The 27,846-nt window shown below is 52.1% G+C and overlaps 2 protein-coding genes across 7 annotated transcripts; both read left to right on the top strand.

The window, feature by feature from the left end:
• LOC127461289 (zinc finger protein 239-like) lies at positions 1-4,542 on the top strand. The gene is made up of 3 exons (XM_051768969.1): positions 1-47; positions 2,800-2,878; positions 3,485-4,542. The coding sequence occupies exons 2-3, from the start codon at positions 2,857-2,859 to the stop codon at positions 4,405-4,407; spliced, it is 945 nt and encodes a 314-aa protein (XP_051624929.1). The 5' UTR covers positions 1-47; positions 2,800-2,856; the 3' UTR covers positions 4,408-4,542.
• On the top strand, positions 4,543-27,846 carry LOC127461280 (leucine-rich repeat-containing protein 14-like). Of its 6 annotated transcripts, none has more exons than XR_007900017.1 (5): positions 4,543-5,244; positions 23,339-23,644; positions 23,735-24,358; positions 25,242-27,703; positions 27,737-27,846. XR_007900017.1 is itself a non-coding variant. In XM_051768951.1 (4 exons), exons 1-4 carry the CDS (start codon positions 5,072-5,074, stop codon positions 25,798-25,800), a joined length of 1,581 nt encoding a protein of 526 aa, XP_051624911.1. In that variant the 5' UTR covers positions 4,543-5,071; the 3' UTR covers positions 25,801-27,063. The 6 variants fall into 6 exon arrangements, 4 of the variants coding, with proteins under 4 accessions (XP_051624911.1, XP_051624912.1, XP_051624910.1 ...); XR_007900018.1 differs by lacking the exon at positions 27,737-27,846 and having other exon boundaries at positions 25,242-25,871; positions 26,799-27,062; XM_051768951.1 differs by lacking the exon at positions 27,737-27,846 and having other exon boundaries at positions 25,323-27,063.

The raw sequence follows: 27,846 nt of genomic DNA, 5'->3' as shown, positions 1-27,846 counted from the left end.
CTCCTGTTCCTCCTCCTGTTCGTTCCGCACGGGCGAGGCGGTCTCGGGTGAGCGGCGGGGGGACACGATGGGAAAGAGGGGAGAGGGGGAAAAGAGCGGGTGAGACCCCCAAACTGAGTAAGAAAGGGGGTGGGTCACCCCCAAAGGGAGCTGGGGGGGAGCTGGGGTTTGGGGGAACGATGGGAAAGGGGTGGGAGAGGGGAGATAAGGGGAGGTGGGACAGCGGGAAAGGGGTTCCATTGGGGCCCCTTCGTGTCCCCATCCCTTGGCCCTGGAGAGGGGGGAACCTGGAGAGAGGGGACCCCCGAGACCCCTGTCCCGAGCCAGAGGTCGGGGCCGTGCTGTTCGTTCTGAATTCCCGTCAGGCTGAACAAAGACCCGCTCCCGTGTCAGGAGCTCTTGTGTTTTCTTGTCCCCAACACTTCCAGGAGCTCCCCCCACATTCCCAAAGTCCCGCCAGGCGCTGACTCACAAGGCCCAGCACAGCCCCCCAATCCCCCCAGTGCCCCCCAAAGCTCGCTGCGGGGGTGAGATAGGAGAGCCGGGCTGGGCCCGGGGAAAGGCCGGGAAGGGAACAAAGAATGGCCCCGGGGCTTGAATCCCGCGTTGGTGCTGCCGCGGGGCTGGGCCGGAGCTGGGAAACAGGGACGGGAAAGAGAGAAGAGGGAAGAAAGAGGCAGAGGAAAGAGAGATAACAACGAAAGCGAGGGGACCCGATCCACTCCCTTTTCTCGTTCCCCTGGTGCAGCCTCTTGTGTAAACAGACTTCAGGGGCGTTTTGTTCACTTGGGCACATCCGTCCCTTCCCCAGGGAGTGAGTCGGGTAGGCTGAGCCCGAGTCTCAAGGCGGAGCAGGGAGTTCATAGAACCAGAGAATGGGCTGAGTTGGTAGGGTCAGGATCATCGAGTGCAACTCCTGGCCCTGCACAAGACACCCCAAGAATCCCACCCTGTGCCCGAGAGCATTGTCCAAACTCTTCTTGAGCTCAGACAGGCCTGGTACTGTGACCACTTCCCTGGGAAGCCTATTCCAGTGCTAAGTCACCCTCTGGGGGAAAAAACCTTTTCCTAACATCCCACCTAAACCTCCCTGACTCAGCTCCAGCTGTAGAGTCCTGTCACTAGTCACAAGAGTGAAGAGATCAGTACCTGCCGCTCCACTGCCCCTCAGGAGGATGTTGAAGACCCCACTGAGGTCTGACCTCAGTCTCCTTTTCTCCAGGCTGAACAAACCAAGTGCCCTCAGCTGCTCCTCATAAGGCCTTCCCTCCAGATCCTTCCCCATCCTCATGGCCTCCTTTGGACACTGTTATGGCTTCATGTCTTTTTTATATTGTGGTGCCCCAAAGTGCCCCAGAACTTGAGGTGAGGCCGCCCAGTGCAGAGCAGGACAATCCCCTCCCTGGCCCGGCTGGCAACGCTGGGCCTGATGCCCCTCAGGACAGTGTTGGCCCTCCTGTCTGCCGGGGCACTGCTGACTCATGGCCAAATGGTCACCAACCAGGACCCCCAGGCCCCTTTCCTGCAGCTGCTTTCCAGCCTCTTGTTCCCAGTCTATACACACAGCTAGGGTTGCCTGGAGGAGGAGGAGGAGGAGCAGGTGGAGGAAGAATGCAGCAGGAGGAGGAGTAGTGGGAGGAAGAGCAGGGATAGCAGAGGAAAAAGAGCAGGAAGAGCAGGAAGGTTGCTTTTCTGCTGCTGATTGTATCCGCAGTCCCCCCACCCCCGGGAGCATCGCCCCTCCCTCCTGCATCCCAAAGGTGACTGCGGAGGGGGAGCTCACCCCAAATGTCTTGGGGGATTTCTGGGGGTTTTTGGGGGGGGTCACGTTTGGATCTTTGAAGACTCCAAAATGAGCTGCAAATGCCCCTCGGGGGGATATTGGGGTTCCCATTAGGTGTTTTTTGAGGGTTGCCAAAAAACTGCTGGCAGAGTCCCGGCAGTGGGCAGGAGGATGCATGTCCCCCCCTGCAGTGGGGATTGGTGTTCCTGGGTCAGGCCCTTCATTGCCAGCCTGGAGCACGGAGGGGGGGACCCCTGGGACCCTGAAATAGGGGCCCTGGAGAGGGGACCCTCAGGACCCCCAGCAGTCTGGAGAGGGGACACCGCAGAAAGGGGAGACCCCTGGGACACCAAAGTAGGGATCCCAGAGAGGGGAGATCCCCAGGATTCCCAGGATCTCCAGCAGTGCGAAGAAGGAAGGACCTCAGAGAGGGGGGACCCCTGGGAGTCCTTGCACCCCATAGCAGAGAATGAGGGGAGAAGGTACCACTGGGACCCCCAAAACCCCCAGCATCCATAAACGGGGGGAACCCAGAGAAGAACTGCCCCCAGAATCCCAAAGGGAGGAGACCAGAGAGGAGGGACCCCTGTGTTTCACAGCACCCCTTACAGCCTGGAGACAGGGAACTCCCAGAACCCCAAAGTGGAGAGACCAGAGAGGGGGAACTCCTTAGGAGGGTTTTATTTCACTGAATCTTGAACTTTTGGAGTTTTTTGGGGGTGAATCTTGGTGTTTTGGAGGTTTTTTGGGCTAAATCTTGGTATTTGGGGATTTTTTTTTTTTGATGACTTCATATTTTGAAGGTTTTTTGATGAGTATTGATGATTTGGAGGGGATTTTAGCTGAATCATAACCTTTTGGGATTTTTGGGACTGTGTCGGTGTTTTGGGGATATTTGTTGGGCTGAATCTTGGTGTTTTGTAGGTTTTTGTGGACACAAGATGCCTGGTGACTTCTAGAGATGGACTTGGGCAGGAGGAGGCTCCAATTCACACCTTGTTTTTCCCCCAAAATAGGATTTTTCCTTCCCAAAGCTTGGCCAAATAGAGGAGGAGGCTGCGAGAAAGAGGAAGATGCCACAGGACCCCCAGGCAGGTGAGGAGGAAGTCAGTGCCCCTTTGCCCCTGTTTTGTCCTGTATCTCCCAGCTGAGCATGGCCCCCGGCTGCAGGACAACCCCGCTGCCGCCACCGTCCTGCCGGGGACGGATTTGGGGGGATCTCCTTGCCCTTCTCTCTGGCAGAGTCAAATCCCCTCCCTGTCCTTCTTCCTTCCTATCCTTTCTTGCTTTCCTTCTTCCTTTTCTTTCCTTCTTCCTTTTCCTTCCTTCTCCTTTTTTCTCCCCCTCCTTCTTCCTTCTGCTTTTTCCTTGCTCTCCTTGTTCCTTCTCCTTCCTTTCTCTCCTTACTCCATTTTTTTCCTGTTCCTTCCACTCCTTCTTCCTTTTGCTTGTTTCTTCTTCTCCTTGCACCTTCTTCTCCTCCTTCCTTCTCCTTTTTCATTCCTCCTCTTCTTCCTTCTTTTTCCTTTCTCACCTTCTTCCTCTTCTTTTTCCTCTCCTTGCTCCTTCCTCTCCTCGCTTCCTCCTCAACTTTTTCCTTCCTCTCCCTCATTCCTTCTTCTTGTTCCCTTTTCTCCTTCTTCCTTCTCCTTGTTCCTTCCTCTCCTCTGTTCCTCCCTCTCCTTGTCCTTCCTCCCCCAGACAACAACTTGAGGACAGAGACCATGGAGGACAAATCCCCCTGGCAGAACCTCATGGAAGAGGCTGTTTTGAACAGCTCCACTGTGCAGGAAGGCAATGGGGAGGAAAAGCCACAAACATTCCCTGTGGGAAAGGGCTCCAAACCCACTCCATGGTGCTCCGAGGAGGAAAGACCCCCCGTGTGCTGGGAAGGTGGCTGGAGCTTCAGCCAGAGCTCTGATCTGGTGGTCCATGAGCAGCTTCACAGCAGAGAGAAGCCTTTCACATGCTTGGAATGTGGGAAGAGCTTCAGCTGGAGGTCCCACCTGATCCGCCACCAGAAGATCCACACTGGGGAACGGCCCTACACATGTGGGGAATGTGGGAAGAGCTTCAGCCAGAGCTCTGACCTGGTGGTCCACCAGCGTCTTCACACCGGGGAACGGCCCTACAAGTGCTTGGAATGTGGAAAGAGCTTCAGCAAGAGCTCCAGCCTCACATACCACCAGCGCTTCCACAGTGGGGAACGGCCCTACAAGTGCTTGGAATGTGGGAAAAGCTTCAGTCAGAGCTCCCACCTCCTCACCCACCGCCGGCTGCACACAGGGGAACGGCCCTACAAGTGCCTGGAATGTGGGAAGAGCTTCAACCGTAGCTTCAGCCTTGTCATCCACCGGCGTGTTCACACCGGGGAACGGCCCTACAAATGTCCTGAGTGTGAGAAGAGGTTCCGGACCAGCTCTGATCTCCTTCTGCATCAACGAATGCACACAGAGGAGAGGCCCTTCCGCTGCACCGACTGTGGGAAGGGCTTCGTCCGCAGCTCTGACCTCATTAAGCACTGGCACATCCACACCGGGGAGAGGCCCTACAGGTGCCTGAAGTGTGGGAAGAGCTTCAACCAGAGCTCTGCCTTGACCTCACACCAAAGGACCCACCGGTAAAGGAAACCATCCAAATGCCCCAACTGTGGGAAGAGCTTTGTCCGCTGCTTCAACTCCATCACCCATCGGAGGACCCATGTTGGATGATCCACAGTGACTCACATTGGGCAGAGACCTGGTGGGTAAAGGCCTGTTGACCAATGTTTCTGGTGACCCATGTTCCTTGTAACCCACTGTGGTAGTGCTTTACCCCCCCCCCCAGGCCTTGCTATGATCTGAAAAATGCTCGTTAGGTCTCGACCTTAATGAACAGTCCCTGGGCTGAGCTACTCTTGAGCTGCTCAGAAACACTGTCTGCTCATAGGAACTGGTGCTGTCTAATGAGCTCCTGCTTTTCTTAACCAGCCTTGGAAGCTTGTTTTTCTTGTCTGAAGAACAACCCAAGTGGAATCATATTTTTGTTCTCCAACTTTGAGAGAAAGTCCCTAACCTGAACTGGGACCAGGATGGACAATTCCTGTGCCTTAAAGCCCCTCTGCGTGGGCCCCATAACCAGTGGTGCTGATTGAGACCCTTTGAGCTCTCTGAGGCGACAGCAACCTCCCTTTGCTTGGGCCTCTCAGAGCCCCCAACTCCCCCATTTGCTGCATTCAGAGGATCCTGACTGACAGCAGATCCGGGGCTGATCCCTCTCACTCCTTGAGGCTCAGCCGTTCTTCTGAGAATGTGCAATGGCATCCCAAGGGAGGATTTTCCTGAATCCCAAGGGAATTGTTCCCAGGTACCTTGTCCAGACTCCTTCTGTCTGTGTGAGTGTGAATCTACCATAACAAATGTCCCGGGAACGCTGCTCTCCTGGATTCTTCAGCACTTTGGATTTGTAAGTCGGTCAGGCCTGTAAGTGAGTTACTGTTATGGTGTTGTAAATTCTATATGAATGCTTTGCTAAATTGTTTGACTTCAGTTATCAGTTAAGTGCTGTTAAGTTAAGTGCTGTTGGGCCTCTAGGCATAAACTGTTGATCAAGTTCAGGCTCAGTTTAGCATGGTGGCAGCTGCGGCAGGGGCCTGACCCTGCCCGGGACGGCTGATGCCACCTGCCCGCTCCAAACTGGGCCAGACTGGTGCTCCCAGTGCTGTGTGGGCCAGGGCCGCTTTTGGGGACCCCCCTGGCATTGTCCGGCTGCTTTTGGGGTGTCAGCACCTACCCAGCGCTGGGGATGGGTTGTGTGGGAGGAGTTGGGGCTGGACTGGTGGTGCTGGGAACCCCCCCAGCTGCGGGCGAGGGGAACTCGGGGAAGCGGGAAGGGGAGAGACAGTGGGAAAACAGGGCAAAAGAGGGAGTGGGACACCCAAACCAAGATCAGTGATGGCTGGGGATTGTGGACGATTGGAAAGGGGGAGGAGAGAGAGGAAAAGGTGTGGCTCTGGACCATCAAAATGAGCTGAGAGGGGCTAGGTCACCAAATCCAAGCAAGGTGAAGAGGGATACCAAGCTGTCAGAGGAGCTGGGGATTGTGAGGATGATGAGGAAGGTGTGAGACAGTGAGGAAAAGAGTTGGAACAGCGGGCACAGGTGTCCCATGGGGGTCCTGTTGCAGGATGCTCTGCCTGGAGTGGGGTAAAACAACACCAGCGAGGCCCTGTTTGAAAAGCCCTCAGTGGGAAATTAAGAAGGGTGGGGAGGAGGTTGTCATGCTGTTTTGGAGACTGAACAAAGCTGAAACCAGCCTGACTCATCAATCCCTAAGTTAAACATCCTGAGAGTGAGAGAATATTTGGCAGACCTTGTAAAATATCTGGATATAAAGGAACAAACAAGTGACACCACTGAGAACTTCTCCAAAGCTGCTGAGCTGGCATAGCCTGGACACACCTGACTGACAGTCCAGCACTTTATACTAGAAAAACCCAGTCCCAAATTTTAAAGGCAGGGTCTTCTGATATATCCCGTCTTGGGATTGTGTGTGGAGATTCCTGCCTGGAGTGGGGACATCCCTCAAAGTCACTCCTCAAGGCTAAACCAAAGAGATTTGCCTAAGGTCTTTGGTCTGGGTGAGTGACATCAATCTCTACTTAATAATTGGTTTTGGTTAAATGCAATTGCTTTAGTACAGTTGCTTCAATATTGTTTTCTCGTGCACTATATTACAACGGTTGTTATAGCTCCTATACTGGGTAGTAAATAATTCTGATTAAGATATTTTTACTTAATCATTATCATAATAAATCCTATATATATTTATATAAATATATCTGGTTTGTAGTCCAGACCCCTGGGATGTCACCATGGAAACCCTGTCACTGCATGGGACATCACAGCTCTTTAGCAGCATAGACACCTCTGTTGTCACCATGAAGCCTCTGTGAGTGCCTGTGGCAAATTGGCTCCTTAGCAACCATCACAATTTCCTGTTGCTGTGGTCAGTTTCCATGACAACCATCACCAGGACATGTTGCTCATGCATGGCCTGTGGCAGCTCCATGGAGATGCAACCACACCGGGGTGGTTGCCATGGGAACAAGCTGAGTCCTGTAGCCAGAGTCCGTTGCTATGGCAGCGATTTACGATCCTATACTGCTTGTCAGTTACCACAGCACCCATCAGTGGACCCCTTCCTAAGTGTGGTGCCATGGCAACCAAGATTTGGACCAGTTGTGATAGTTGGTTGCCGTGAAAACCTGCATTAGGGCACATTGCTATGGGCTTGTGCCATGGAATTCTGGGTCTGTGACGTTTCTGTGGCAGCTTGGGTCAGCTGTCCCGGCAATCATCATAGAAACCCATTGCCAGAGACTGTTGTCATGGACACTTGCACTGAGACCTGTTGCTAAGTCTGGTTGCCATGGCAACCATCAAAAAAGACCCATTGCTATGGTGGTTGCTATGACGACCTGTAGGGAGACTGTTGATGCAGTTTCCATGGCAACCATCAATAAATCCATTGCCAGGGACCTCACTCATGGGCACTTCCATGAGTTGTTTGCCATGGAAACCATCCCACAATCTTATTGAAAGGTTGGTTGCCATGGCCAGCAATATAAGAATCCATTGCTAAGGTTGGTTGTCATGGCAACCACCCCAATGCCCTGTTGCTGGGGCAGGGGCACAGCACTGACCCTGTGAGACCTGTTGCTGGGGAATGAACACTGGGAGATGATTTGGGCTGGGAGGGAGTAAGTTTCCTTCCAGGGGGCTTCTCTGGGACTGGGCTGGGAACAAGGGGGGAAATTCTGGGAGGTTTTTGTTTCTGCCCGGAGCCAAGGCCTTTCCTGCTCCTCAACCTGTCCTGCCAGCAAAGGGAGCTGGAGGTGCACCAGGAGTTGGGAGGGGACACAGCCAGGACAGGTGACCCCAACTGACCCCAGCGATGTCCCAGAACATGCAGCATCACTGTCAGGTGTGGGAAAGGAGGGCAGACTGGGGAAGGAGGGAACACTGGGAGCGATGGTGTTTGTGTCCCGAAGTCATCATTCCCTGAGGTGGAGCCCTGCTCCCATGGGGATGCTGAACACCCCCCTGCCTGTGGGAAGCAGGGAGGGAGTTCCTGATTTTTGCTGCCCCCATGGAACTGTCTGTGCCTCAGCCCAGGAGTTTGGTCCCTTTTGCTCTCTGGATTGTACCCCGTCCCACAGCTGCTCAGACATTGCCACAATTAGTGATGGAACCAGCGCTAGAGAAACAGAGAGACGTCGGTAGGGACTGTTGCCATAGCAACCAGCACTTGGACTATCAGTCCATTGCCAGGGACTCTTGCCATGGCAACCAGAACCATTTCTCATGACCTAGGGCTGTTGCCATGGCAACCATCCCTCAGTCCATTGCCAGGGACTGTTTCCATGAACACCTGTACTGAGACCAATGACCAGGGCCAGTTGCCATGACAACCACCATACAGGTCCATTGCTGTGGTTGGTTTCTATGGAAACCATCTGATGACCCATAGCTATGGCAGTTGCTCTGGCAACATTCCCACGAGCTGGTTGCTGAAGTCAGAAACAATCACAGTCCAGTTACTGGAGTTGGGTTACTGTGGGAACATTCACTGAGATTGGTGGCTATAGCTGGTTGCCATGGCATAGTTAAACGTGGCAATTATGCCATGGCATAGTTAAAACCCATTACTGGGGACTGCTTCCATGGAGATGTGAGCTGAAACCCTTTGATATGATCAGTTGGCATGGCAACCATTAGAAGACTTGTTGCTGGAAACTGGTTCCATGAACAATTAAACAGAGCCCCATTGCTATGGCAGTGGTCTCCATGGCAACCAACAAATGACCCGTCAGGATGGTGGTTCGCCATGGTGACTTCCTCCGATGCTAGTTGCTGAGGACTTTTGTTATGGAGACTTCCACTGGGTCCAATTTCAAGGAGTGGTTGCTGTGGCAACCTGCACAAAGACCCAGGGCTTGTGTTGGGTGGCAAGGCAACCTGCACTGAATTTCTTGATGCAGACTGGTTACCATGGCAACTGTCATAAAGCCCCATTACAAAATCTTGGTGCTATCACAGCTTCCTCTTCCATGTGTTGCTATGGTGGGTTGCCATGGCAACCATCATCAAACCCTTTGCTACAGCCCAATTGCCATGGGCAATGCCAATGAGATTCATTGCGAAGGTCAGTTACCATGGCAACCATCCTAAATTCCCATTGCTAAGGTCAGTTACTGCAGTGTCCTGCTTACACAGAAGGGGGTGGAGTTTAGTGCAGTGTGGGGATGACCAGGTATTTATTCCACATCCATGTCATCGCTGGGAATGTGGTTTGGGCAGGAAAAACCAGGGCTCTGGACACAAAGTGCCCCATCCTGCTTTGCTCTCTCTGGTGGAGGGACTGTCAGCACCAGACCTGTGCTTCCTGTCCTCTGCCCCACTGGTTCCCCCTCCCATTTTCTCCGGAGAATGACAATGGACCTCTGATGCTGAAAGGGACAGAGGGGAAAAACATAATCGACAACAGTGCTGAACCAACAGCTCCTGCAGGGAAGCTGCCAGCAGGGACAGAGTGGTGACAAGGTGATCCCCCCTCAGGTTGAGCTTCTCAAGCGAGAGAAAAGGAGGCCTGCGCAGGACTGAGCCTCAAGGAGCGGCTGCATGGCACTACCAGGATGGCCCAGCTCCTGGGGTTTGGTTTGTCCTTGTTTTCATTGTTTTCAGGCTGAGGGGATGGGAAATGTTAGCCTTGGCACATTGCTATGTTAGCTCCCCGAGCACATTGCCTTCATTTCCCAAATACCACTTGGCACAGCATGCGGGAGTTCCCCCACCGCATTGCCTTTGTCTGGGGACACTATGCAGACACATCCCATGAGGAGCACCTGCCATCTTCTTTGTGTGCCCAGTGGTGAATACCTTTTGGGGGTGAAACACTTTCTTTTTTTGTATACTTTTGCTGTTAATATTGCTGTTGTTACTGTGCGTGTCTTATTCCATTGCTGTGTGCTTTCAGTAAATCGTTATCTGAACCCACAGTCTCTCCTTTTTTGTCCATCCCTTACCAAAAGGAGTGGGAGAAAGGGAGTGACTTATTTGGATTTTAATTTCCTGCTGATGTTAAAACCAACACACCCGTCATGCACCAGCCTCAGGAAAGATGGAATAATGCAGTGGACTGGTAAAGAGGAGACTGAGAGTAGTGGGTGGTGGGACTTGCAAACATTGGGATCCACATTTAGCAAAGGTCACCTGATCACTCAGCTATGGGGGATCTGCCCATTGGGCTGGCTCTGCCAGCCAAAACTTTTATGTACCGTACAAAGGGATAAAGTTCCTGCAGTGCACATTAAAAACATGTTGGGGAATACAGTCTGGGTTATTCCTGCCTCAGGCAAAGGCAAACCCACCCATGGGATTGATGTTGTTCAAGGACACGGGTCCACTTGGTGGATATTTCAGGAGGATAGGAAATGCAGTGTGTGCCTCAAGGGGATTTGATTTTTGGTGAGAATAGCCAATGCATAAAATTGTATAATGTTAATAACACTATGCATTTTCACTTCTGTGCTGGTTGTTTGCCATATCAGGGGCATTACAATAAAAATCACTGAGAGTAATGAACAATGAACTTTGATGAGACCAGACAAGTAGAATGGTGATGGAACAAGAACTGGTTTCAACATGGAGCAATCCAACACTAGACACCATTTTTCCAGTCCTGACAGTATTATGTCAGATGGAGCCCAAAGTCATGGGCTAAATGAACTCAACAGAGTTTTATAGACATAGTTCATACACTAAACAATGAGATCTGTGAGTTTATATCAAATTACAGGAAAGGTGGTGATGGAATGTATTGGAAGAGGTGGGAGCAGGCATGACGTAAATGGTATGGAATAAGGGGTGGACACTGTCCTGGTCTTGGCTGAGATAGTGTTAATTTTCTTCCTAGAAGCTGGTCCAGTGCTGTGCTTTGAATTCAGAATGTTGTTTGTTGGCTCCTGTGCTGAGCCCCACGTGCTCCCCTGAGTCCAAAAGTAAAAGGAGAGGAGAAAAACCTGTTGGTGCAAGTGACAGTTGCAGTCTGGTCAAGAGTGGTGGTCTCAGTCTGGTTGAGAGTGGTGGTCTCAGTCTGGTTGAGAGTAGTGGTTGCAGTCCAGTTGAGGTTCTGGTCCTTCTCTGGATCCCACGAGTGATACCAGAAGTCCCAAGACCCCAAGATCATATACCCTCAGGTTCAGGCCAGAATGCCCAGTACCTCCCTCAGGGCGGGGAGTTCCACAATGGGTGTGAGGATAGGAACATCCTCCGATCTCACAGGCCTCTTAACACCCAGTTTATAGCCTGAGGGGTCAGGTGTGCTCTGGGCAGCTGCTGCAAATGGTCTATTGTTAACAGTTTCTGGGAAATGGCATGGAGGGTGTAGAATAGACCCTCTGTTTGGGTTACACCCACACAGTGATGAACTTCTCCCAGCTGTTCTAACTAGGACACACGGTAAGTCTCTGGCTGCAGAGCAATGCAGGTGAGTTCCTGGAAGTGTCTCCTACACCTGCCAAATGCCACCAGTGACAGGACCTGTCAGGATGGCTCTCCTGGATTTCCTGATGTGCAGCAGAACATGCTCCAGACCAGGACTTTCCTGCTGCCCCATCAGAGGGACAGGGCAAGAAGGTTCCCTTGTCCCACAGGTGGCTGTGGGATGGGAAGGTGGGGGTGCAGCCAGGGGTGCCCAGGGCTGTCCTGCAGAGCAGGGTCCTGCTCCCCAGGGCTCTGTGTGCTGGGGCAGGGACTCTGCTGCCTGCCAGGGTCAGCTCTCAGTCCTGCCAAGGAGCTCCCACGGCCTTGCAGGGAGAAGGTGTGGGTGGAAGGAGTGACCCCTCATGGCAGGGCAGGGATGAGCAGGGCAGGGATGGGCAGGGCAGGGATGGGTCCTTTAGCTGCGGGGTCAGGGCTTCAGCTCTACTTTGTGCCATCTCCCAAGGGCTCTTCTCAGGAAGCACATCCACTCCGAACACCTTCCCCTTCCCAGCCACATCAGGTTGTCTGGGATCGGCTCTTCAGCCCCTGGACACACAGAGTTGCCCCTGGGCAGTGAGGTGGGGATGGCCCTGTGAGTACTGGCAAGGAGTTGAGCTGGGAACAGGGAGGGGCTGCTGGCAGGAACAGTTCCTCACACGGAGACAGGCAGGGAGTGAGAGGGAGCTGCTGCCAGAAATGCTGGGCAGGAGGATGTGGGCACCCCCCTGCTGTCCCTGTGGCACAGACACCTTCCCCTGAGCAGCTCCTCCCTGGGCTCCTTTCCCAGCCTAAACAGAACCTGTGTCCTCAGGACCATGGAGGCTCAGGTGGGCATTGTCCTGCAGCAGCCAGAGGCCAGGGAAGGACAAGCCCCCATTTCCATCTGTCTCTGTGTGTCCCCTCTCCCTTGGCAGCACCACTGTGGCATTTCACTGCCATCCCCTGCTGCCTGGGCTCTCCTTGTTCTCACCCTTGGATTTTCTGAGCTAGTGTGGGGGATTGGGGGTGGCAGGTTCCTGTCCAGACACAAACCCTTTGGGTCCTGCTGTGGGGATGTGTCTGTGGGAGCCAAGTGCCCAAATCCCCTCCAGGCAACTTCAGGACATGCAGCTGTTTCCTGGGCTGTCCTGCAAGGCTGCAGTATGTCCTCCAGAAGGGCACAGCTCTCCCATAGTATCTCTGTGCTGCCTAGGATCCTCATGGAGAGGACACCTCAGTGTTAAATCCATGGAAATGCTCTGAGCAGCTGCAATGCTCAGTTTTTGTCTCAGTCTGGAAGGAGAGAGATGAAAAAGATGAGGATTCCCTCAGTCTCTCTTTGGACCTGGATTGCTGGGTGTGAAGTGAGAATGACTGAAGTGGCCATTTCTGTATGAATGAAAAAACTGTATGAATGAGAGAAGCTGTGTGAACATGTATGTATGTAGACTTAGAGATACTTCGTGCTTCATGTGCTTTGAACAAATTGCACTTGCATCACAACACTTGTTCTCTAAGGGCCCTTTTCTAGAAATGGAGTTGAATTTCTCCTGGTTACCAATTACATGCAGGCCCTTGGGGAAGTGGGAATAGATGTTCTGCCCGGTTATGGAAAAACCCTCAGGTTAATAAAGTTGTTGTTTATCCCAAATACACACAAACCCTTAGGAAATAAAAGTTCAAATTTATGTAAAGCAAATTCAAGGATTACAGATAAAGGTTCAAATAAATAAGTTTGTTGAAAGACCAAGGTAGGTGGTGAGCTGAATCACTGTGACGCAGTGGTGATTGTTAAAGGGGGTTTACAAAGTTTAAAATGTACCGTTACATGTAATGTTCTGTACTTCTCATAATAATAAAGAAGAGGAGCGATGTAGGAGTCAGGTTACAGGAAGGATGCTGGATGAGGCATCCTGGGAAATGTAGTTCCCAAGTACTCCCACACACATGGGCCGTGAGCTACCCCGTGGTGATTGGTCAAGGGAGTCACGTGTTACTTTAAACCCATGTGTATAAGGTGGTGTGTGATTTGAATAAAAAGGATTTGGTGCTGAACCCCTAACCAAGCTAACCGGGTCCGCGTAATTCATTTACGTATTATATTAATACGCCACACTCCAGCACATCAACACTCCCACCCAACCTGGTCCCAACTGCAAACTGACTGAGGGTGCACTTGATCCCCTTGTCCACATCATTAAGAAAGATATTTAACTGAGCTGACCCCAGCCCTGAGCCCTGGGAACACCAAGGACGTAACTTCATTCCACACCACTCCTTGAGCCTGGTCATGCAGACAGATTTTTACCCAGTGAACAGATGCTGCAGTGGATGTTTGGCAAAGTTCCTGTAACTTCAGACTATTGGGATTAGTGCAGATTTAGTGCTGCAAAATAGAGCATTTCACTCATTTTCTCTCTTTCCTCCCTCTGTGGATCAAGTGAACTTGTGACTTCAGCGTGTGACTTGCTGTGTGCAAAGAGAATGGACAGAATCAGGGACAGGGAGTGTTTTGGGATGACCTTGGGATCTGTGCTTGACACAAGAAGGTGTTTGCCATTGGTCTAAGACTACCTACTGTGTGAAGTGGACTTCAGTGGAGGCAATGTGGACTTAATATACAGCAGAGGAAGGACTTTTGCTTTTTATTGAGCTTTGCCTTCCTTTAGTTTTGTTTGCTGACAATAAATTAACATCCCTCTGTGTTTCCTGAAGCTCCTTCTCCAAGTAAAGCAGGTGGGAGTTGGTGCCAAGGAACTGAAACCTGCAGGTCCAGCCTTGAGTGGGGGAAGCTCAGATTTGCAAAAGGCTGCTTTGAGTCCCAGGGGTTTGATGAGAGAAATGCTGGGTTGAGAGGTAGGGACAAAATGTGATTGATTGTCAGACATAAAAGGTCTTGATTTTCTTATCTATTCAGGCTGAATTAGGAGGTGCTCAGGATCGATATCAATTGGACATTGCTGATATCAATAGATAAAGAGGAAAAAAGTAAATAGCACAAAAAATCTTTCTTCATTGCTTTTTCAATATAATATACTCACTTTGAAGACACTTCTGAAATCTATCCAATTAACCACAAAAGAATTGAAGATTTAGAAGTAAATAATACCCAGGAGCTTGTCTTGTTAGGATGTTTTGAATGTTAATGAGCCCTCTGGCCCTGAATTCCTGAACTGAAGATCTGAACTCTGAACAAACCGCTGGAGAAGTAAAATTCATCAGGAAACCTCCAAGTTCCTGAGGATGTCAGCAAACCCCACTGAGGTCATCGGTGAATGGAGGGAATTAACAGAAAAGGCCATCCCTGAGGCTGAGGAAGCAGGAACTCAGAGTCACTGGTTACAGGTGGCAGATGGACTGTGGAATGTGGCTGTGAAAGCCCTTAATGGATGTGATGGTTTCAGCTGGGTATAGGTAATTTTCTTCACAGTGGCTGCTACAGGGCTATGTTTTGGATTTGTGCTGACACACGGTTGGGAAACACAGAATCACAGAATATGCTGAGTTGGAAGACTCCCACAAGGTAACCCTAACCCTAACCCTTAGCCCTGCACAGGACCATCCCCAAGAGTCACACCATATGCCCCAGAATGTCATCCAAAAATTCCTTGAGCTCTGTCAGCCTTGGTGCTGTGCCCACTGCCCTGGGGAGCCTGTTCAGTGCCCAGCCACCATCTGGAGGAAGAACCATTTTCTAATATGCAGCCTAAACCTCCCCTAGCAGAACTTCAGGCCCTTCCCTCAGGTCCTTTCACTGATCTCTGCAGAGAAAAGATCAGTGCCTGCCCTTCCTCTGCCCCTCCCAAGGAAGTTGTCACTTCAATGAGGTCTCCCCTCAGCCTCCTCCATCTGAACACACCAAGTGTCCTCAGTGTCCTCACATGGCTTCCCCTCAAGACCCTTCCCCATCTTCGTTGCCCTCCTTTGGACACTCTCTAATGGCTCAATATCTTCCTTATACTGTGGTGCCCAAAACTGAGGCCACTCCAGGACAGAGCAGAGCAGGACGATCCCCTCCCTGGCCCGGCCGGTGATGCTGGGCCCGATGCCCGCCAGGACAGGGTTGGCCCTCCTGGCTGCCAGGGCACTGCTGACTCAGGGCCAACTGGCCACCCACCAGGATCCCCAGGGCCCTTCCTTGTGGGAGGCGTCTGAAGGCACGAGAGATGTGCCAGGGCAGTGGGCTCAAGAGAACATGCGCCGTCACATATAACTCTATTGGCTGAAGAAGTCACATGGTATATAGGGATATAAGGAGCGCAAATTTTGAAATAAAGCTCTCTTTGATCACACCACCACGAGGAGCAGATTTCTTCCTTGTTATACAAGGACCCCGCCGTTACACTTCCTGGCGCTGCTTTCCAGCATCTCATTCTCCAATCTGTCTGTATATCCAGGGTTGCCCCATCCTGGGGACAGAATCTGGCACTTCCCCTTGTTGAACTTCCTATCAGCACTCTGATCTGTCGAGATCTCTCTACAGAGCCTCCCTGCCCTCAGTTTTGGGTCACCTGAAAACGTGCTCAGTGTCACTTCCAGTCCTGTGTCCAAGTCACTGATGATGTTGAAGAGCACAGGCCCCAAGATGGAGCCCTGTGGAACCCCACTAGTGACAGGTCACCAGTCTGATGTCACCCCAGTCACTGTCACCCTCTGTGCCCAACCTGTGAGCCAATTGATCACCCTCCACAGGATGTGTTTATCCAGCTGTGGGATGAACAGTTTGTCCAGAAGGATCCTGGGAGAGACAGGATCAAAAGCTTTACTGAAATCCAAAAAGATCACATCAACTGGCTTCCCTTCATCAGCCAGGTGGGTCACCTTGTCATAAAAGGAAATCAGGTTTGATAAGCAGGACTTTCCTCTCCTGAAGCCCTGCTGGCTGTAAGCAATGACTGCATTGTCTTTCAGGTGTTTTTCAACACCTCCCAGAATAATCTTCTCCATAACTTTACCAGGCACTGAAGTGAGACTGACAGGGTTGTAATTTCCAGGGTCCTCCTTCTTGCCGTTCTTGAAAATTGGGACAATTTTCACCATCTTCCAGTCAGCTGGGACCTCCCTGGATTCCCAAGACCACTCAAAAATCATCGAGAGAGGTTTTGTGATGACATCAGCAGCTCTTTGAGGACTCTCAGATGAATCCCATCAGGCCCAAGAGATTTGTAGGGATCCAGCTGGAGCAGCAGATCCTGCCCAAGTTCAGGGTCGACTGGGAGTTGATCATTCTCGCTAGTCATGGCCCTGCAGCTCAGGGCACTGAACCCCCCTTGGTCCGTCATCCCTATTGAAGACAGAGGCAAATAAAGTGTTAAACACATTTGCCTTGTCAGTGTCCCTATTTGGGAGGTGACCATCCCCATCCTGGAATGGGCAGATGATATTTCTATGCTGCCTATTGCCGTTAACGTGTTGCTGGTGTATTTTGGTGCTGAAAAAATCTCCGGAGCAGTTAATTAGGGGTGAGATAAGAAAGGGTTTATTTGCCAAGGCTAAGATGTTACAGGACGCGCGCCCCGGCCGTGCCTGAGAGGTTACATTTTATAATATCATCCATCCAATCCCAAATGTGCCCACCCTTTGGCCTTTCCTCTGGACCACCCCGGGTCCACCCCCTGGAAATGAGTCTGGGGTGTATTTTGGGACCCCCCCTTCATCCCACCTTTGTCTTCATCAGAGCACAAAGGGTACATAGTTACCTAATTCCTGACCGTATTCTGTGGTTTAGGTCCAGATATGCTGTAATATCAACTGTCTAGGCCTTGCCTTGACAAAAGACTAAACACTTTGCTGTATTCAGAAGCAGGATTGATATGGGGAGCATAGAATGGGGTAAGAGGGTTAGGGAATGCATAAAGAAGGCTGCTAGAGAGAGGGAAAGGAACAAGGGATAAAGAAGGAAGGGGTTTCTGCTTTTAAAACTTACAAGTATTAGAAAAATAAAAAACCATTAGGGGCTTAAGGCATCAATGTATTTGAAAAAACTCTTTTATTGTCCCCCACTTTTCTGGCAGCTATCAGCTCCAGTTGAGCTTTGGCCACACAAACTTTCTCCCTACAGTGACAAGCAGCATCTCTGAATTCTTCCCGTGTCACTTGACTTTGCTTCCACTGGGCACACACCTTCCTTTTTTGTCTTATCTCCAAGAGAAGATCCCTGCTCAGCCAAGCCGCCTTCTGTCTCACCTGCTTGACTTCTGATGTTTGGGAATTGCTGCTCCAGTGCCTTCAGGAGATAATGTTTGAAAAGTGACCAGCACTGATGGCCCCCAGCACCCACAAAAACATTTTCCCAGGAGACCTTACTTCCTAAGTCCCTGAGCAGCCTAAAGTCTGCTTTCCTCATGTCCAGAGTTGAGGTTTTGCTGGTACTTTTCCTCCTGTCAACAGAGATTTTAAACTTGATTGTTTCATGGGATGGGAAAGGAAGGAGCTGGTTTAGTTTTGGGAAGGGGAAGCAGAACAAATTGCTGCCAGATCCTGGTGTTTCCCTCAAGGCAGCTCATGGGGCATCTCCAGGCTCTCCAGCAGGCATAGCATGGTGGTGGGAGTGTAGGAGCAGGGCAGGGAAAGATAGAGGTGTGCAGAAGTCCTTTGCTTTTTCCTTTGTCACCTCCTCAAGGATAAAGTTAATACACTCAATGCTTTCTGGGACTGTGAGAGGGCCTGTCTTGGTGTGGAACAGGGCAGCTTCTCCCTTGGCTCAGAGACAACTCTGTGCTCTGTTACACAGCTCTCTCACAAGGTCCTTTTAGTGTCCTCCTGCCCAGACTCAGCATCCACCTTCACCTGCTCCCCACTCTCCCAAAGCCTCTCACCAGCTCTTGGCTGGAAATACCAGCAGGTGTCAAAGCCTCTGCTCTCCAGGGCTGATTTCCTGCTGATTTTGTCCTTGTGCAGTCCTTGGAGCTGCACCAGTGGGAGCTTTGCTGTGGACCAAGTCTCTTACATGAGACCCCAAGGAGCAGAAAAGGGATTAATGAGTGTCTGACTGGAGGTGGGGCACAGAGTATTTCATAAAAACTTATCGATGAAGCTTCAAACTCCTTGTGGGAGACCTGGGTAAAGTAACAAGGTGGGGGTGGAGTGAAAGCCTGAGAGAAAGAGGGTTGTGGTGCTGGAGCAGTGGGAGGTGCAGGGCCCTGGGTGTGGGATCTGCAGATCTGCAGGGCTGTGGGATGGGGGAAAGGCTATGGAACCTGAGCAGGGAAAAGTGCAGGGAAGCACCTTGTCTGCATTCCTTGGCTTTGGACCAACAGGGAGTAAATATGTTGATTGATCTGTCGTTGATTCCACACCCCTGCACCTCTCAGCATCACACTCCCCGGGACTCTCTCCAGCACCCACGGCTCCCACAGCCTGCACTCACCTCGAGGCACCTGCACCCATGAGGACCTTGGCACCCTGGCACCAGCACCCTCACACCAAAGCTCCCCGGGTCCTCCCCGCCGCAGCCTGAGCTGCCCCCTCAGTGTGTCACCCTAAGTGGGAGGACATGGGCCAGTGCCTGCTGCCAGCTGCAGAAATCCGGGCAGGGTAAGGACCATTCACTTGGCTTTGGGCTCTTCAACGGCCCAAGGTAATGCCATGGGGATGGGAAGCAAAGCCCGGAGTGCTTGGAGCTTTAAAGGCTTAAACATCAGCCCCTCCAGCTCCAAAACCTTCTCCCCACATCCTGATTCCAGTGATTCCCAAGGCTCTCATGGCCTCCAGGGCATCAATTGGGATTTTGCATCTCTGCGGCCTGATCCCAGCTGTCATCCCAGGAGTCCCTCTGGCTCCAGCAGGAAGGGGAGCAGGAGGTTTCCTGTCTGCTTTGGCGGCAGCACTGCAGGGGCTGCTCATGTCAGACCCTCCTGTCTGCTGGGGACAGCTTTGCTCTTGGGGACACCGCTCTGCCCCAGCCCAGGGACACCAGCATTGCCCAGGGACGCCAGCATTGCCCAGTGCCAGGACCTTCTCAAGTGGGATCCCTCTGTGCACAGATCCTCCCCACCCCCGGGGGGCTGTGCCAGCACCCCCAGACACCTCCAGCTTCAGGAACCCGGACCAAGTAGAAAGCACAACTCTGCAAATGCTACATGTGCCCAAAGCAAATGGAAAGAGAGCTGGGGTGTGAAAAACAAAGACTATTTATTTACAGAAAAGCAGCAAAACGAATGAACTAGAGAATGGATTTACATTATAAGAATCTTTATACACAAGAGTGTATAAAATGTATTTACATTATCAGGGCCTATATAACAACAATAATGTATGAAATATATTTACAGAAGGACAACAAAACAATAACATATAGAACATATGTACAGAAGAGCCAATTCCGTGTCCAGCCTATCTGTCAGCCCTGGAAGCAAAGCAAGGGCACAATCATTCCAGTCAGGCCCTGCTGTGTGTTCCATTTGCCACCAGCCTGGGACACTCTGGGTAGAGCAGGACTCTGCTGCCAGGACTGAGACCAGCTGGGGATGGGAGTTGGATTTGGCAGGATGTTGGCCTGAACATACTGTGCTCTGCACATCTGGTGAATTTTTGCCTAACTTCAGAGTCTCTGACAGGAATAACCTCCTTAGGCTTGGCTGTTTTGGTCAGAAACTGCTTGCGCCGTTTGAGCTGAGCCAAAGAAGGATGCTATTTGAGGCATCCAACAACATCCATAATCTGCTGCTCTGATAACATCACAGAGTGGTTTTGTCAAGGTACAAAATTCCTCTCATAATTCCATAGAAATTATGTAAACCCTGGTCTGCAGAGCTGTTTCCCTTACATATTCTCCCTCTGCTCTTCTTTGGACAGCTGCTCAAGAACTTTTTCCTTCTTAAAGACCTTCAATACCTTCAATAGTACCTTATCTCCAAGGTGTCAGTGCCATGTCTGATGGGCTCGGCCTTGGCCATGGAGGGGATGTCACTGTGAGACACGAATACACCAAAACATCCTCAAAGAGGCCACGACGGAAAAGGTGATGAAATATGAACATCCTCAAGAACAAATTCAGGAACTAACAAATGCCACAGACATTGTGTTTAGGCTTTTCCCCTTGGAGCACGTGGGAAGTGGTACTATGGCAACTCTGAGCTTTTGAGGGCCCTGGATGTCTCCAGTTGGAGGCAGGAGAAGACTCCCCGGGCCCTGCTTCCAGGGCACTCTTTCCTCCTGCAGACATTGGACAGATGTTTGCTGCTCAAGCATGTGGCGTTGTATCATCTCAGTCACCAGTAAAGTTCCACAGGACATCAGGGATGGATTGTAGGTACAGACAGTAGAGGAATTTTACATGACGTGTCACAGACCATCTTGACCAAGGTGGACAGGCCAGCTGTACTTAACCTGGTGTATTGGGTTGCTATGGCCAGGTTCTGGGGGAAAGGGGGACTGCAGGGGGGGCTCCTAGTATAAGGTGCTGGGCTGTCAGTCCAGGCTGTGCCAGCTCAGCAGCTTTGGAGAAGTTCTCAGTGGTGTTGTTTGTTCCTTTCTCCAGGGATTTTCCCAGCTCTGCCACATCTTCCCCTCCCTTTCAGGATGTTTCCCTTTGGTATTGATGAATCAGGCTGGTTTCAGCTTTGTTCAACCCCAAAAGCAGTGTAACCCCCCTTCTTCATTTCCCACTGGGGGCTTGGCAAACAGGGCCTTGTTGGAATTCATTCACCCCATTCCAGGCAGAGCATCTTACTACAGGATCCCCATGGGATGCCCCTGTCAGCTGTCCCACTCCTTTTCCTCCCTCTCCCACCCCTTTCCCATCATCCCCACAATCCCCAGCTCATTTTGGGGTGTCCCCCCTCCCCCACCCTGCTCAGTTTCAGGGTTTCAGCCCCTTCCCACTCAGTCTGGGAGTTCAAAACCCCCCCTTCTTCCCCGTCCCGCACCTGTGAGAAATTTCTCATTATTTAATTTAGAAAGATTCAATTAACTGTGAAACAAAGGAACTTTAACAGCAAGGAAAGGTTTATTCAGCACGTGCTGGGTCTCATCTAACACCGAGTTCCCGGGGAGAAAAAGACCCCTTGGCTTTAAATTTTATACATTTTATAGTTTCACAAAATCCCACCCTTTTTCAGATAAGTTTAATATATTCATTTTTGCCTAAAAAGGTTTCTTTTCTCTGAAAAGGGACTTTTCTTTCCTTCTGATTGGCTGTGAGGCATCCTCTGTCAAAAATGATGGATCTTCCTTTGTTCTTAGCCCAAAGAGAGGAAAGAAACCCCTGTGTACAAAATTTTCCACATGGGCCCGAAAGATTTTAATTTTTAGGAACTTTATATTTCCTTTATCCCGTCTGCAAAAAAAAAACCTAGTACCTAATCCAGTTTGGAACTGGATACCTTACAACTTCACAATGCGCCTATAATTTGGTTTTATAATAACGCTGTATTTTATTTCTCATACACCCATTGTCCCCCAATCCTCAGCGTCCCCGCACTGAGCTGGGGGGACCCACTCCCCTTTTACCCCCCCCTCCCCCTCTTCTTTTCTTTTCTCATGGTTTCCCCCCCCCCCCCCCCCGCCCACCATCTTCAGCACCTTCTCCGCCTGATTTCGGGGGTCCCAGCCCCCTTCCCCACTCTGGGGGGTACCGCCCCCCTTTCCCCCCTTTTGGGGCTATGTCGTTGGGGGGCCTCTGTTGAATGGTAGAGGGAAGGGATTTGGGGGGCATTTTTATGGGTTTTTTTGGGTCCACCCCAGGCCCCTCGAATGATCCCAGGGACACCCACCCCCAGCCTCCCTAAAGCAGCAGTGCCTTCACCTCCCGCTGCCGCTCCACGGCAGCGGGTTCGTGATCCAGAGGGATCCGGGAGGAGTTTGGGAGGTCCTGGGGGTCTCGAGGGGCTCCGAGAGGCCCCCAGTCCTGGCTCAGAGCGAACCTCGCGTCGCGCTGCAGCCAATGGGAAGGGAGGGATTGGTGATGGACAGCAAAACAAGCCAATGGAAGGGCGTCTGTCGCAAAAGGGCCGCCCACACCGCTCTCCTACAGATGGGAAGTGAGAAGAACGATGACAGACAGCAATAGGAGCCAGTTGAAAGGCGAAGACCCGCCCCCGGGGTGGGTCTCGCTCTCTGAGTGGTGGTGGCAGCGCGCAGACCCGGAAGTGGGGCCACCGTACGGGCTGGAGCTGCCGGGGCCTGCGGGTGGGCGGTGTGTGGGGGGCGCCAGTGGGGGGGGGGGGAAGGGGCTGCCTTGGGGGGTGGGTCTCTGGAGTACTTCAGAGGGGCTGGGAGGGCTCCCTGGGCTTGTTTAGTGTGTCCCTGGGGCTTCCCTGGGGTATCGGGGCTGGAAAGGTCCCTAGGCTGTTTTCGTTGGGCTAGAAGAATCTCTGGGGTTGTTGGGGGTCCCTGGAGTGGGTGGTTTTAGGATGCTGGGAAGTCCCTGACCTTTCTTTAGGGGTGCTGGGGGAGTCACTGGCTGGGTCTGGGGGGTGCTGGGGAGGCGTCTCAGGGCTGGTTTGGGGATGCCGGGGGGTTCTCTGGGGGCTCCCTGGGATGGGAGGGTCCATGCAGGTGTTTGGGGGAGACTCGGGGGGTCTCTGGGGAGTCCCTGGTGTGGTTTGGGGGGTCCGTGGGGTGGGGGGACTTGGGAGGGGCCCTGGGTTGATTTAGGGGGGCTGAGGGGATGCCTCAGCTGGTTTGGGGGGCTGAGGGGGCATCCCTGGATTGGTTTTGGGGCCCATGGGGAGGTCCTGGAGTGGGAGGGCTTTTTTGGGGGTGCCGAGGGAGGGGTCCTTGGCATGGTTTGGGGGGTCCCTGGGGTGGAGGGGCTGGTTTAGGGGTGCTGGAGAGGAGGAGTCCCTGGACTGGTTGGGGTGGACTGGGGGGATTACTTGGGGTGGTTTGGGGATTTTTGGCAGCTTTGGGACACCCCTTTTTGGAGGGGGCTGCCTTGGGGGTCTCACCCCAACATCCCCTTTGCCTCCCCCTCTCCTCCCACAAGTTCCCTTTTTGCTGGGATATCCCTGGATTTGGGGCTTCCCTGGGATTCTCCCAACCCACCCCTCGCCCCCAGACCATCCTGGGGGTCCCCCAACCTCACCTGTGCCCCCCTCAAATCCCTCAGGCCCCCTGGATTAATGGATTCCCTGCTCTTCCTCTCTGCCCGTCGGCTCGTCGCCCACCGCCCCCTTCCCACTGTCCCCGCCCAGCTCTATCCCGTCCTCTTCCAAGCTGCGTTCCTGGATGGGAGACCTCTAGTCCTGCAGGATTTGGTGGCCCAGTGGCCATTCCCAGTCCTCAACTTCGAGGGGATCGTGGGGCGCCGGAAGCTGCTCCGGGATCATCCCTCCAAGCTCTGCATCCAGTCCGTCATCCTGGCCGTGGTGGACCAGCTCCGGCAGGATCTGGAGGAAGCAGGCCATGATTCCAGGTGAATCTTGGGAATTCCAGGATACATAGAACCCACTTCTGTGGTTTTTCCCTGCTTGTTTATTTCTGTTTTTCCCATTTCCTGGCCCAGCCGGTGCCGTCTCCGTGTGCTGGATGTGACGGGACTCCGGGATGATGCTGCTGGCCGTGCTCCGGAAGGGATGAGTGTCTGGTCTGGCACCGTGGCCCTGGCCAAGGCTTGTGTGGAGGTCTCCAAACACCAGCGGGAACTCCAGAAATGCAGATCCAGGAGCCACAAGGGCCGTTCCAGCGCTATGGCAGCTCCGCGATTCATCGACATCCACGCTGATCTCTTCGTCAATGGAACATCCTATGGAATCCTGTGGGATGCACTCCAGGCTGGGAACACCAGCCCACTGCGCCTCAAGTGCCGGGAGTTCCAAGCCGAGGAGCTCTGCCTGGCTGGAATTGTGAGTCTGCTGAAATCCTTGGATCCCTCTGGCGTAAGGAGGGTGGACCTTCGCTTCAACAACCTTGGACTGGGGGGTCTCTCCTTGGTTTTGCCACATCTCTCCCGATTCCTGGGTCTCCGAAGCCTCCGACTTCCCTACAGCAATGTCGACGTGCGGCGGCCAACGCCAGAGTCGGTGCTGGGAATCCGATGTCTGGCCAGGGAGCTGGGAAAGCTGCAGAGCCTCAGGGAGCTCAACCTGGGATCCTCCAGGCTCTCCGGGAATTTGAGGCACATTCTCTGGTAAGTTCCTGCTGGAGCAGATTCCCAACTGCATTCTTCCTGCACTCACTGAGGATTTGCAAAGGTTGGACTTGGTGGTATTAGATATCTTTTCCGACCTTAGTGACCCCATGATTCTGTGATTTTGTTATCCCAATACTCCATGACTCTATGCTCCCATGATTCCATTGTCCTGTAATTCCATGATTTCATGACACCACGATCCCATAATTCCTTGACTCCAGGATTCTCAAAGGTTGAACTTGACCATCTTGAAGGCCTTTTCCAACCTTAATGCCTCCTTGACTCTGTGATCCCAGAATTCCCTGATTCCGTTTCCAGAGGACAGCAAACGCTGCATCCCGGAGCTCCACCAGCGCCAGGTGCTCCTGGCTGGCTCCATGACTCCATAATCCCATCACTCCATGATTCCATGATTCCATAACTCTGTAATCCCATAACCCAGTAATTCCATAACTCCATGATCCGATAATTCCATGACCCCATGATTCCATGATGCAATGAATCCATGATCTCATGGCTCCCACAATTCCACGATCCCATGACCCCATGATTCTGTGACCTTGTAACTCCATGATCCCATGACTCTATGATTCCACAATTCCAAGGCTCCCTGATCTCAAGACTCTGGAATCCCATAATCCCATGATTCTCAAAGGTTGGATTTGATAGTCTTGGAGCTCTTTTCCAACCTCAGTGATTTCCTAATTCCATGATTCCATGATCATGAAGGGAATCATGGGTCTTGTTTGCTGCAGTTCCCCCAGGAATTTGGGAGCCATTCCAACATTTCAAGGTTTAATGGAGGGTTTGATCTATTGGCGCATCCCTCCCAGCTCCATGATGTCACCACAGGGTCACATCTCCTTTTTCATCCTGGCAGCAAACTCGAGGCTCCATTGGAAAGCTTGGAACTGGCCTTCTGCTCCCTCCTTCCCGCTGACTTCGCTTTCCTCTCCCAAAGCTTCCATGCTCCGGCCCTGAAAAGGCTGGATCTGAGCGGCCATGATTTCTCCCAAACTCTTCTCCAACCCCTTCAGCATCTCCTGGAGGAAACCTCGGCTTCCCTGCTCCACCTGGACCTCATGGAATGCCGGCTGACAGACTCACACCTGGATGCCCTGCTGGTGTCACTCCGGCACTGCTCCTGCCTCCGTTCCCTCGGACTCTTTGGGAATTCCTTCTCCACAGCAGGGCTCAAGGATTTATTATGGAAAACTGTGGTCCTGCCAGATCTCCGCCTGGTCGTGTATCCTATCCCTGTGGATTGCTACAAGTCAGGGCTGGATCCTGGCTGGATTTTGGAGGAGCAGCTGGACAGGGAATGTTTGGGAGCAGTGAGCGCAGAGCTGGGCCGGATGCTGGAGAGCTTCGGAAGAGCTGACATTGTCTGGACTTCCAACCCCTATGGACACGAAGCCCTGGATTACTTCTGCTTGTAGCTGGGGAAGAGCTTGGAGCCTTCAGCCTGGAGAAGTGCTGTGGCCTCAGTGCCTCCTTCCTCAAAGAATTTGTGTGTATTCCACCTCATTTCAGTGTTTTTCACCCTATCCCAGTGTTTTTCAACCTAATTTTGGCAGTTTACCGCCTCATCTCACTGTTTCTCTACCTCATCCTGGTGTTTTCTGCCTCATCCCAGTGTTTTTCCTCTAAACCCATTGTCTTTCCACCTCATCCTAGTGTTTTTCCACCTTGTTTTGGTGTTATTCTGCTTTATCCTGCTGCTTTTCCCCATCACAGTGGTTTTTTCTGCCTTATCCCTTCTCCTAGTGTCTTTCTCCTTCTCCTAGTGTTTTTCCACTTCATCCTGGTGCTTCTCCACCTCATTTTGGTGGTTTTCCACCTCATTGTGGTCTTTTCCCACCTCATCCTGGTGTTCTTCCACCTCATCCAAGTGGGTTTTTGCCACGGCCCGATGGAGAAAGGAATAGGGACACAACACTGCACAGAGGGTTCTGACAAGATGGAAGGTCAGGGTGCAATGGCCACTTTATTGAGGGGGAACAAGGACTTATATAGGGTTCGAGTGAGGGGAGGTCTGATAACCAGGGCAGAGCATGGGATGGACATCTCAGGGTATTGCAGGATTGGGGAATGAGGGAAAGTGGGAGGAACTTAGGAGGAGTTAAGCAGCGGGGACCAATGGGAGCTCACTCCACACTGCGGCACTTACCGGCCAGTCAGTGGGGAATGAGTGGGAAAGCAGGGGAGAACAAGGTGGTAAACAACTTTTGATGGGAAAACTTGTGGACAAGTACAGACATGTTTGGGGCAATACAATCTAAGGGGATTAATACAGAGGTATATATGTAAGGGTACATAAAACATGGGACGAACTGGGAAGTAACACAAAAGTCCATAATTTATCGTCTTCTCTAAGCTCCATATAAGTCTCTCCAGGCTTGGAATCGTTCCCACTCACTCTGATGTTCCTCCACAGGTTTTGACCTCATTTTGGTGTTTTTCCTGTTATCCCAGTGGTTTTTTGCCTCATCCCGATGGTTTTCCACCTCATTCCAGTGTTTTCCAGTAACTTTTGTTACCACCTTGTCACCAGCCGTAGCTGGGACAAACCTGATGTCACTGGAAACCCCCCGAACTCTGCTGATTAACACTGGATATTAATTAATTAATAATTAATAAATCAGCATCACTTGGCTGGTGATGAAATTCCTGCCAAATCCCCCCTAAATCCCACTCTCCTGTATCCTGAATCCCAGCACTTCACAGTGAGGAATCAGCATGGTGAGTTCTGTTTTTTGGGGGGAGTTTCATGGAAATAAAGGGATCCCAGTTGCCATGGAAACACCCATCCCAGTGCCAGGTTGGGCTTCCCTCCAATTTTAGGGATGTTGGGGGGTCCCCTGGTGCCAGGGGTCTCTGATTCCACCATATCCCGTTGCCATGGGAGTGATGGGAATGGTTGGGGGGGGTCTCAAACTCCACCATATCCTGCTGCCCTGGGAGTGACTGGGATGGTTGGGGGTCAAGCCACCTGTTTTTCAGGAATACCAGCCCAGGGACCCCCCAAGCACCCCTGAACCAACCAGAGACCCTTCTACCCCCCCTGAAGCAGCCCAGGGACCCCTCCAGTCCCCCTAAACAAGCCCAAGAACCCCTCTAGCCCCCCATCCCAGGGAGCCCCAGCCCTCCTAAACCAGCCCAGGGAATCCCTGCCAAGGACCCCCCAGAAACCCCCTAAACCAGCCCAGAGACCCCCTCAAACCCCCCCAAAACCAGCTCCCCATCCTAAAGGACTCTGCCAGCCCCTTCTAAAACCAGCTCAGGGACCCCCCCAAACCACCCTCAGATCGCGTGTGTCTGTCACACCCGTGTGGGGTCCAGGTTTGTGTCTGTCACACCAAGATGTTTGTCCAGGTGTGTGTCTGTCACACCCGTGTACCACCCAGGTGTTGTCATCCCCCCTCTCCTCCGGTCTGTTCCCTTCACAGGCCCGGGAGGGGACAGGCACAAGTGTCCCACGTGTC

The sequence above is a fragment of the Manacus candei genome, unplaced genomic scaffold, assembly GCF_025592945.1.
Source record: "Manacus candei isolate 608988 ecotype Guabito, Panama unplaced genomic scaffold, ASM2559294v1 h1tg000099l, whole genome shotgun sequence".
NCBI classification, from domain to species: Eukaryota; Metazoa; Chordata; class Aves; order Passeriformes; family Pipridae; genus Manacus; species Manacus candei.
The sequence above is the reverse complement of the archived record's forward strand: the minus strand, read 5'-3'. Positions and strand labels throughout refer to the sequence as shown.

Bases quoted from the DNA above. Each gene is read 5' to 3' on its own strand.
- LOC127461289 (XM_051768969.1), top strand. From the start codon at position 2,857: ATGCCACAGGACCCCCAGGCAG. The intron at 2,879-3,484 runs GTGAGGAGGAAG...TTCCTCCCCCAG, and splicing joins GCCACAGGACCCCCAGGCAG to ACAACAACTTGAGGACAGAG.
- LOC127461280 (XM_051768950.1), top strand. From the start codon at position 22,281: ATGACAGACAGCAATAGGAGCCAGTTGAAAGGCGAAGACCCGCCCCCG. The intron at 22,424-23,338 runs GTGTGTGGGGGG...CAAATCCCTCAG, and splicing joins CCGGGGCCTGCGGGTGGGCG to GCCCCCTGGATTAATGGATT. The intron at 24,359-25,241 runs GTAAGTTCCTGC...TCATCCTGGCAG, and splicing joins AATTTGAGGCACATTCTCTG to CAAACTCGAGGCTCCATTGG.